The sequence below is a fragment of the Ooceraea biroi genome, chromosome 14 (assembly GCF_003672135.1).
Source record: "Ooceraea biroi isolate clonal line C1 chromosome 14, Obir_v5.4, whole genome shotgun sequence".
Classification (NCBI taxonomy): Eukaryota; Metazoa; Arthropoda; class Insecta; order Hymenoptera; family Formicidae; genus Ooceraea; species Ooceraea biroi.
Genome location: NC_039519.1, coordinates 4,609,199 through 4,621,363, shown reverse-complemented (window position 1 = coordinate 4,621,363; position 12,165 = coordinate 4,609,199). Strand labels below are relative to the sequence as shown.

General features: G+C 32.8%; 1 protein-coding gene across 1 annotated transcript; it reads left to right on the top strand.

Moving 5' to 3' along the window:
- The first annotated feature begins 7,872 nt into the window (after nt 1–7,872).
- Nucleotides 7,873–12,158, top strand: LOC105284450 (coiled-coil and C2 domain-containing protein 2A). The gene is made up of 3 exons (XM_011347938.3): nt 7,873–9,870; nt 10,203–10,354; nt 10,477–12,158. Exons 1-3 carry the CDS (start codon nt 8,220–8,222, stop codon nt 11,014–11,016), a joined length of 2,343 nt encoding a protein of 780 aa, XP_011346240.1. The 5' UTR covers nt 7,873–8,219; the 3' UTR covers nt 11,017–12,158.
- The last annotated feature ends 7 nt before the right edge of the window (nt 12,159–12,165 follow it).

The window sequence follows — 12,165 nt, the reverse complement described above, 5'->3', positions numbered from 1 at the left end:
CACGTAAGAGAGAGATTAAGTAAAGCAAATTGATTTCTTTTTAGATTACTTAAAATTTCAGTGCATGAGATTCATATCAGTAATATAAACAGTTTAATTTTAATTGCTTAATTATATTACATATATAAGATATAATAAAATAGTAAATATAATTATATGACTTGACGAGATATATTTGTATGTTGTATGTTGCATGTGCATGTATTAGAAAAAGTATGCATGCATACATAAAAACTAATATACTAAATAGCATACTAGAAAATGAACTGTGCAGAAAAATCAAGGTAATAAAAGAATCAAGGTAATATTATTAGGCAAACGTGATTAAAATATTTTGATTAAACTGAAATCTTTTGTATCAGTTTCGGCTTAACAAAAAACTAATTTGTCTAAAGCTAATATTACTTGAATGTTGAAATTGTACTAGTTTATTTTAGACTTTTAATTTTAGATTTCTGATAAAACCATCATATTATTTACGATGATAACAAGCTGCCCAGAACATATAATACAAATTGAAATAATTAAATTCAAAAACAAAATCAATACATTTAATATCCCATATATTAATATAATAGTTTTGTACATCCTGTGGACATCCCTACGATGTCCTTCTGTGCTATATGAGATCTATCAGGCAAAAATGATGATAACTGTAACTAAACCTACCACGGTCAAATCTCATTCTCTTTTGTTCCCTACATATATTGATAATATTCGATAGAAACAGGTATATATAAATTGTCGGTAGGTTTAGTGTTCAACTAATTAAATTAGAAACAACATATTTCTAATTTAAGAAAATCTGATTTTGTCTAAACCAAAAGCCATGTGAATATTTTTGATGTAGAATTGCAAAATTTTCCCAACTTTTCGTTTTTTTCTGCATATTTTATTTTTTAGTATACATATTAGTAGTATATATGTTTCTAATAACATGCAATTCGATCTCGTTAAGTCATATATTTACTACCGTTAATACCGATATTAACATTTTCGAGCACTAATGAAATTGAGAATCCCTGGTTTAAGGTATGAGCTTTCCACATCTTAAGACTAACAAGAAAATAATCTTTCCAGCCAAATACTCTAACTTGATTCATCCATAAATTGGAGACCACCTCCTCATCCTTTCCATTTTAGCTACAAAAACAGCATTGTGCTGCTCACGTTCGGATTGTTCGGGATTCCGAATAAGGATGTGAGATCGTAGAACTTACTAGCAGAAGTAATATTGGTAGGTAGTAATCATTAGATTTAGTTATCCCTTTGTTGTTATTAATTTAAGGTTTTGTACATTGAAGTTACATATGTATATATGTATTTAATATGTATAGGCACCAATTAAAAAGCTCATCGGGAATCTTTGAGTTTGTTTGTTCTATTATTAGTAATGTAATTACACTGCACGCATTAAGATAATAGAGATAGTTCAAATAAATAGTACATTTGCCTAATATTACTGTAATAGTTTTTCGCTTCTTTGCATGTTTTCTTTTATACCATATCTTTTTCTAGTAACGTGCAATTATTTCTAAGGGAATAGCTACCAAATAAAGAATATTAAATATTACTCTTCTTTTCAATATTTTCTTTAGTTAATCACTTTTTGTTTTATTTTCCGTATTATAAATTCCCAATATGAGAAAAAATCTGTCTGGCTCGAAACTTTTGATCGTACACTGTATTATTAAATTTCAGTGAACGATTGATACATTTTAATGTCAAAAATTAATAAGATGCTCCATTACTATATCGCCACAAATCATTGAACTATGTTTAGCTTGACCGGAAGATCCGGTCATATCAATTTTTTCATAATTTTTTTTATTAAGTTAATAATTTAAATAATTTAACTTAATATAATTTAATTCAAATTTTGAAAATTTGTATTAAGTAACTTAATATTGTTGGAGTCCAACAATCACATTGTTAGAGATTTAATTTTTCGTCTCTCTACAGTTTCCCAGCATGAGTCAAAGTATATCATAACGCCGATGCAGATAGTGTTCATTCCATTTCTTCTGTGAATCGTTTCTTATACGTCAATTTAACAACGTACTATTATCTCATTTTGCTTGTTATATATATTGTGTTGCAAAAGATCTTTGGTAAATCTTAGTTTAGACCTTAACTGAAAAATTAATTTATTGTATTTTAGTCCACAAATAATCTCTTATAAAAAGAATTTTATTGCGATAATTTGTAACAATTATCGCAATAATATTTGTCGGTAAGATAAGATGTGTAAATTCGGTGCCTTTAGTATATCTTGTTCCTAATAATTATCTTATATTAATATATTTTCTGCTCTATTGTTATAATCATAGAAAATAACGAAGATTATTCTGTTTGCAGACAGAAAAGCTTCTTACCATTGTGTACAGGGGCAACATATCTGTATTTTTATATTTTCTATAAATCAATTTTGTATAAATCATCAACTTTTGTAGATTTCAAGTTTTTGCAGCGTAAAATTTTTAATGCATACATGAAACAACATTTTTATCAAAAATGCCTAAGAACCGTCTTTGAAACCCTGATTTATACATACTGCTTATATAAATCGTTTTATATTGAGCAGAAAATGTATAAAGTTGTATGTATATATGTATGTATGTGTACTGATCATGATTATGCTCACTGACCATAGAGTAACGATGTTAAGAGATTATTTATTTACATTATTATCACATATTCTGATGTGACGAATGTATATCTCGATTTCTTTATAATCATAGATATCAATAGAGTCTTTATCTAACTTAATCCAACATTTAGTTCGATATTCGAAAATTCGAGCAATTTGCATCAGTTTACTGGATCAGTTTACTTTTCCATCGATATTACCCCAATACATGTGAGAGATATTGACATAACTTTTACAGAACATCATGCTATTTCAGTTGCTAACATCTAAATGTTCGTCATATATTAATGCACAGCTCTTAGTTTTATACAAACACAATTTCTCTATGCAGAAATAATAATAGCGTTCATGTATAGCAGTCGAATCGACACGCTTTTAACACTTTATCCATTGTTTTGAACGAATTTTTTACACATTGGTGATTAGTTTAAATTTACAAACATTAAATTTGCAAAATAATAAGCTTCCATACGGTGAATGTTGTCAACAGGAACTTTAAATACTACTTCTAGTCGATAAAATGGTCACTAAGAATTTGTGAAAGACAAATTATTATTGAAATGTTATTATATTGGTAATGTATAAAAATATTGTAACACACTGGAGTCTTTTATTAGGTGTAAATTAATTTGGCACTTTTACTTTTATCTGTTTTTTTTTAATAAAACTTCCACATTATTCGCGATGGTATCAAGAAATTAATCAGAACATAGTTGGTGTAACAAAGATATAAAAATTAATGCAGATTATATTTTAAAAAGTGAAGTATTATATGTTTTGCAAAAATAAAGTTGAAACTTTGTAAGAAAATGCAACGAATTAATTTACATTCATAATATGTAAAATGTAGAAAAAATGAAAGAGGTGCGAAGGTAAAAAAGAATTATATGTGCCTTAAATGTATCGAAATAGATAATGTCAACATGAAAATAACGCGAGTTCTTAATGAATGAGATATGAACAAAAACACACTTCAGATAACTTGTTATAACAATGTTATAATGTCAATATATGTGAAGTTTATTATAATAAAATTAATATGTCGCGTTTTATAATTACCATAAATTTTATTTTCTTAGTTCCAGTAAGTAAATATATATACTGTAAATAAATAAAAGTAAGTGAGCGTAAAAAAATAGTTATATCGTGAAATATATTGAAAGTTGAAAGCGATGTGAATACATAACGAATAGAGTATAATGTATATGGGTATTCATGTGTATACATGTACGTATGTATGTATATGTGTATTTAAATACCTATAATGTGTATAATATGTATATATATGTATGTATTACATTTCGAAAACTGTAGTCTTTGACTTGAAATATGCACTTTTAAAAGTAAAATACTGTGTGACTAATTATTCAAATCGGCAATTGAATCATTACATGTTTTATCTGCTTAAGCAACTTTTCAGTTTTTACTATTATTGGTGATTATCGATGACATGGTGACATGTACCAGCACGAGGTTGTATTTCTCTTTAACATGATAATAATATTGTAATATTTTTTTACTGTATATCTGTAACTATTTATATCTAGAATTTATATCTAGAAATATCCTTTTCGTTCGAAGAATACATAATTCAAAGTTTTCAATAATGTTTTATATTTTATATAAGAGAGTTTGTGTGTTATATTTTGTATAAGAAGGTATGTTATAATATTTTATAACATACTCATAAATTTGATATAAGAGAGTATGTTATAAAATATAACATACTCTCTTATATCAAATTTCATTATAATATAAAAACAAAATTCAATTACAGATTGCCTCAAGTTTATAAGAATCGGGTGTGGCAACTTCATTATTGAACGACAAAAGTTCACTGCCATCATCTCAGTATTGCGGTATGTACAAGTCTCGTTTTAAACCGCTCACAAATGCAAGCGTAAAAACATGTAATGCGCTTTATGCGGAAGAGCGCGCGCGTATCATCCCCGTCCCGGATCGGGGAGACGCGCTCGCGTTTCAACCCCCAGCAGCCGTGCCCCATCCACGCATACCGGCAAACGTAGACGGGAAGGTGGCAACGAGTCCCAGGGGAGCAATGGAGTTAACTACCAGATCGATGTCCGACCCCATGCCTCATCCCTCCGAACCGGCACTTCGACAACCGAGCTAGTCTGTGGGGGTGAAGCGAGAACAACTTTGTGCGGTTATGCGACATGACTTGACTCGGTGATTTCTTCCCGACGGCGAGACGCCTCCGTAAAGCTCCCTCGCTCTGTAAACATGACCATCGCAAACGTTTAATGGTTATTCGATACGCTTTTCAGTCGTCGGATGACGGATAGGAGTTACACGAGTAAAGATAAATGAAAATAATATTTTCGTGCACATTATTGTTTTTACGTTATTAACTGCTTACATTTATAAACTGAAATTCAAAATTCAATTTATAAGCTCAAATTTAAAATGGCGATTTTTCTTGCAAATCTTACTTTTTTCGATTGTTTTTGAAATGACGAGTCGAGCACAGAAACTTTGTCGTATCGTTTTGTAAAATCGATTAGTCTGCTTTATTTGCGGCTAAATATTGTAATTCTGTTTACAGATATAGAATAGATGCGTTACAAATCTCAACTGAATCCGATGATTACGCCCGACGGTATGAGAAATGAGCGCTGCGGTGAAATTAATGGACCTGCTGCATAACGGTATCTATACCCCAATTATTGCTGTAGTGCCGATTATACGAGGGTCCAATACGTGCTTCATCGTCGAATATATATCACTGCTTGAACGGAATAGTGCGGATGAGCGTGGATGATGAGTGACGATATCGGGATCTGATTGCATCGGCACATCTTCATTGCTATTCGCTTCGAATTTATTTGCCAAAGACAATCGTGATAAAAAAGCCATTGGGATTGAAATTTATTCACGCGTCTAGACAGAGATATATTACACCTATTTTTGCATGCTACATGAATATGTAAAAATGTATATATTTATACGGAACAGCGCGCCGCATCCTATAACGTTTTATAATCTAGATTTTTTGACAAAGATATAATTTTTATCCATTCACATCCACAATACATTATCAACGGCAATTTAGTGTTACATGTTTTATGTATTACGCGCGAGATATCAAATAGTGATAAACAATCACGTAATAAAACCGCATGTGGCAATTTAAACGGAATTTATTCAACCGTAGCGTGCCGACAATCGCCACTTGCGGCTTTTTTTTAAGAAGCGCTAATAGAATCAATAGAAGAGAAAAATAAAAGAATAGAATTTCGCTCGATATATGTGATCGCACTTTATTAGTTATTTCGATCGAATGTGATACCTTAATTCTGTAAATTATAACATTTGAAATAAATAACTATAATACTTGAAATTATAGTATTAGAAATTATATACTAGTATAAAAATTATAAGAAATTATAACTAATAAAATATTTGATAAATATTTCAGAAAACTCAGATTCTTAAATTTTAAAGTTTAAAAATGTATCAATCTTCAGGCGTACGACATTATGACGTGTTTATTCATCATCACACGAAAATAAGCTGTAGCTGAATCACCAGATCCTACCGATATTTTTCCAAACCTGACAAACTTCTAATTCATCGAAGGCTGCAGAAAATGTCCTAATATTCGCACAATACACAAGGAAACAAAGCATCAAAGATAAGAAAAAATGTGAAGGTAAAGCGTGCATCTCGGCCTTTCAATCCTGGTAGTCGGCAGCTCGAACGGAATTGGACCCATCGAGGTAACATCGTCTCACGTATATTTCAGAATTCTCCGGGATCCGCGGAAGATACCTTTTTGTTCAATTTACTTGGGTCTAGTCGGTCCAGTCGGAAACACCAAATAGATACTTTTATGACGGGTTGTAAAGTGAATCGAGTATCGATGGTTCCAAAGGGACTAATCTGCAGATGAAAAGTGTAATAAAACGTCCGCATACGACCTGCATACATACTTTGGAATCCTTTTGCGCATCCTTCCTTTACACGAGTAGCTCAGGTATTTTCTCTCGTTTTCTACATTTTTGTGTTCTGTGTATTGCGCCGACGAACCTGGCCCATTTCAAATGTTTGTTGTCCAAATGTTCCTTACGCGGACATAAATCAATTCTTTTAGAAATCCAGATTTTTGTATGGATGGATTCGCTTCTTGGCGGCTAACATGTGATTTATTTCATGTTAAATTGATCGTTGAAGTCTTAAATTGCTAAAAAAACTTTGTAATCTCATCTGGATAGATTATCATTTCATTCGTTAATTTCTCTATTTCAACATATTGTATGCCGAGAACTTTTCATTCATTTCGGGTAACGGCGATTATATTGTCCACGCATAAAGAATGATAAAAAAATACTGATTAAGAATAACGATATTTAGTCATTAATATAATATCATTAATATTAATATCACATTGAATCATGTTATATCACAAATATCATTAATTTTTTATAATATTTTATAATATAAAGTTTAAAACAAAAGAGAAGTGATGACGAGTGCCATTCGATAGAGAAAAGAGTCATGCAAAGAACAATCGATAAATCACGTCGTACAGTGGAGTCGAACGTACAATGACCTCCCTAAAAACCCAAAATCTTGAGATCCAGCGGGTACAGAAAGACAGATTATCAGAGTTAACTGTTATAAATGCTCATTCGGAGATTAAAATTAATATACAGAATGTTATGGAATAATTTGCACACGGAGGTAAATATGATTTTTTAATTGTGTTATAAAATAAAGAAATTTAATAAACTAATTGTGTGCGAGAGTGTTTTATTCCCGAATACCTCTTATCCTGCCCACTAAGATCTAGATCCATCCTTGGTATAATTTATCAAGAGAATTTCTCTTATTTGGGCAAGCATATGTTATATGTATAAATAAATAAAATTTGATTTTTTTATGATATTTCTATTAATTAAATTTATCATCCAACCGAATAAAGTCCTGTTGATAATATATAGGGTATACGATAAGTTACTTCATAAATGTTACCTTCTGTTGGTATTTTAACAAAATGTTAGTTGTCGAGCTAGTGAAATTATCGGAAAGTATACTGCAAATTGTTAAAAAACTATTTGAAAGAGAAGAAAATGTTACATTAATAAATATATGATATGATCAGAGTAGAAAATAACAAATTAATCAATAACCATATATACAGTGATACAAAAACATTTAATATATTGCAAATATGTATCGTCTAAAAATATATTAAAATTATAAATTATAAAACTATTATTTCATTACAAGCTAATGTTTATATCGATAGTTGGTAACAATAATTATTTAGCGATCGGTAATACTTCATGCTCTTGTACATCTCCATAAGATGCCGCTAAGATTTCAGTTTTCGTTTGGTATTGCCATGGAGATTGTTACCATAGCAACTAATTACATTGAAACAAAACACTAACGGGAAGTCTATGTCATATGACATTTCATGCTTATATATGACTCTATAATAATAAAACGTAACTTAAAAATACTCTACTGTGTTAAATATCAAACAATTTAAAATTCCATGTTGTGTAAATAAATTTTTGTGTAAATCATTTGTAATTGTAAAATGTCTTCCTCTCACATCGACTTTGTAACTGGCTCGACACAGCAGTCGCAAGATAACGCCGAATTAGATCTCAGCCTCTGCTATGCATATCCGGTGATCAATAACGATGAAGAAACCGGTAGCGTGCTTACGAAAAGTAAAGAAACATCACGAACGCGGAATGATAAAAATTCATGGGCCGAGGATGGCTTGTACATTTCCGAAAATCCCTTCACCAACAGGATAATAAAGCCATACCAACTGGATAATGTTAAACCGTTAGATTATGAATCAGGAGCACAATTTCGTGGAAAACTCATGGAGATCGCAATACGCGAAGTTCGCCTTCACGCCCCTCGCGAGAATCAGTCCGAATCGACGATCGAGGTTGCGTCGGTCTCCGTATTGTTTAAACGAAAAGTGATATGCAAAATGAACAGCCCGTTCAATAGGGAGCTGTACAAATTGCTGATCAGAAATTGGGAATGCCACAATCTCTCGATACAAGTGCACACGCGCCGTGGAGAATCAAGCACACTCCCACTGCCGCTACCCCAACGCGACGTAAAGGATCATAAAATTGAAATTGACTTCGCAGTTGACGGGAAACCGAATGGGACGCACGCCGGCACTGTCACATGTACCGTGTCCCTTTCGACATATGGCTCCTGCCAGCAAGAAGAAAGCAAAACATATCTCTGCAAACCGAGCAATGATCCGAACGATCCGCAGAACGGCCTCTACCTGCCCAAGCTACGGAAACATTCTAGTCGGAAGAAAGACATTAAGTATTTTCTACTGGCGGACCCAGCTTTGGTTTTTGACGCCGAGATGCCTACGACGCGTAGAAAGTTCACAGAAGATTGCAAAACTCCGGACATTGTCGTGACCGAGCAGCCTGCGTTCTCTTTGTTGGATGTGTCCCTGAAAAATTTCTTCCAAGCCAGCCGCCCGCTTCGACCATCATCCAATACCCGTAGACACCGAGTCGTAGGAAGAACGATTCTTTCCGTCACGCTTCTGAGAGGGGTGGAAGTCCCGGTGAGGGAAGAATCGGCACTAGTCTCACCACTTCTGGAAGTAGAATGGGGCAATGTTGTTCATGCTACTTCTGTAGCTGATGGGCCCGCGCCAGTGTGGCAACAGACAATGCACTTCGAATTGCCCAAGCAAAGCGGCGAACATTATGTTAAGTTCCGTTTGTACGATCAGCATCCTGTTTGGGGTCAACAGTGGCTGGGCGAAGCAAGGATCCCACTCGAACGTCATAGAAATTATCAGGAACTCGAGCGATGGGTAGCTTTATCCCCTCTGCTGAGTCCGGTGCTGTCGTTCGGCTACGTGCAAGCTAGTCCTGGACAATCGCACACTAGAATCTATGTGTTAATGAAACTGGAGCAACCTGGAAACACTAATTCCGTAGAGGCTAATGCTATTGATACCTTGTTGAAAGGGATCCAACGTTGCATGACAACTCCTTATAAAGTAATTGATGTTGAGACGATTGACGATGCGGCACGGCTTGTTATGCTTTTACCATCATTACCTATGCATTACGGTCCGGTTGCTCCACGCCAAGCGTTAAACGTGAATAAGGTGGATCATTATGGCAGAGCAGCCCTGCTAGCTACGCTGCTACAGGGTTTTGGCCTGCAATCGTACGTTTTGTTGGGTATGTATTATTAAATATGCAAATTTGACATAATGTACAAAGAGAAAGAGTAGTAATGCGTTGATATAATATTTCGCAAATTCTGTTGAACTTATTTTTAAAAATAGCGAAAACTCTTGAAGAACGTTAAATTAGTATTATTTCTGTGTCTTAAAAAAAGATACATTTATTTTATTAATTATATTTACTTATACTAAAATCTTATTGTATGTTTCTTGTATAATTTAACAAATTCATGTATATAAATTTATGTATCACATTTATGTTACATAACGTTACGCATTAAAAATAAGAGTTATATCTTCTTCAAAATTTATTTATGTATGTCGCAGGCTCCTCGCAGATAAGCAAATGGACTGCATTTGTGTTAACTATTGAAGATAATGACGTTGTCTTATGGAATCCTGAGATCGCCGATCATTATAAATTAAGTGACAGTCGCTGTTCATTGATGAAAGTATCCCGTTTAATCAATCATTCTGGGGTTAGTAAAAATAAGAATTAAGAAAATTTCAATTTTTAAGTGCAGTGCAATACATCAATTCTGACTAAATTCATGATTTTTATTTTTTATTTCGCTTTCTTATAGCCATTTCTTTGTTTCAGATGTGGGAGAATATGCAAAAGTCCATTTTACCTCACAATTTAAAATATAACGTAGCGATTGGCAAAGACTGGCGGCCGCTTGCACCTGTAAATGCATCAAGCAGCAATAGGCCCGTTCAAACATTGGAATTGACTATCACAGCCGAGGAAGATGCGCAAGAGAAAGAAAAAGCGGCACAAATGGAGCAATTTTTACGAGACAAATTGTCGGGTTGGCGTAGTGCTCTTGGTTTAACAACAATATTTAATCGTCATGCAGTCAGCGTTCTGCGAGGTTTTGTTTCCAATATCCCAAACGACGTGAGACCTCAACTGGACAAACGAGACTTGAAACAGTTGTACAGGGCTTATCATACGCACGGTTTCCTCCTGAATTTACGTCAGACTACTCTTGACGAATTGGCGGAACAAATAGCCGCCACGAAGGTTCATAATATTACGGGTCCCATCGAATTCGCTCTCGTTTGCCACATACAGCGATATATCGGTAAAGTGAGCTCGATATGGTTGGCTCTAGCGATCTTACGGAGCCGTAGTTAATCGTTAATTTATGAAACATTGCCACTTTCGAATGTAAATCAAGATATGTCTGGCGTATCTTGATTAATTGTATTGATCATGAGTTTTATAAGATAAAAGAAGTAATAATCTTAACGAGGAATGGTTTAATAACCATAACGAGGAATGGTTTTATAGCGATAACATATTGTTTTTTTGTGAACTGCATCGTCTTTCTTGCAGTGTCTTTACATTCTTTCCTCTCTGTGAAATCTTTTGTTAACTCATTATTTGTTTATAACAATTATAATTGTTTATCAACGGCTTGTGTTAAAAAAGAAAAGAATAGCAATATTACTGAATAATGTACACGCGGGAGCGTGCGCGCATGTAATATGTATGAAATTAGAATTAGAACTCGTTCTTCCTGTATGTACGCGTGAGTGCGTATGTAGAGATATGTACACGTATAAATTATATTATTTTAAATTATAATCACCTTACCGTTAATAAGTGTGCTAGTAGTGAAAGTAGTCGTAATTCATGCTTCTTATCCGACGCTAATCGTTGTCCTCTTTTCATTCGAGTTTTCTTATTTCCTATTATCTCTTTAAACATTGTAATGAGTTTTATCAAAAATTTCTTTTCGAAGAAATTAAAAGCTTTTTTCTTTATGGACATTTTAGTATAATAGAATATTAATTTTATACAAGTACTACACTTTTCAGTTGAACATAGATTCGGTGAATTGCTAATTAAAATGTGTTTATATGCAAACTCCATAAACATATAGGAAAATAAAATGCATAAATTATACATTATACATTATTATATCGCTGTTCGAGTTATTATAAAAAATAAATATATATATAAAATTTATTAATTGTATAAATAAATGCTGGATTTTAATGAATGAGGAGAAAACGATCGATAGAATTAAACATGTATTTCATTCACTCATATTGAAAACTGTCCAATAGTTTCTCGATGTTTTATCTTCTCATACAGTTGCATATCAGTAATATATGTCATGAAGTATTATGATGTTTCGTATTATATATAATTGTGTCCTACTTGTCTCATACGTTTAATGCAACTTCCCTAATCTGTGCTTGATATTTATCGCTTTTAAACTAACGGCAGTTTTATAATTGTTTAAAGTACATGTGATAATAAATAACAATTGAAAAT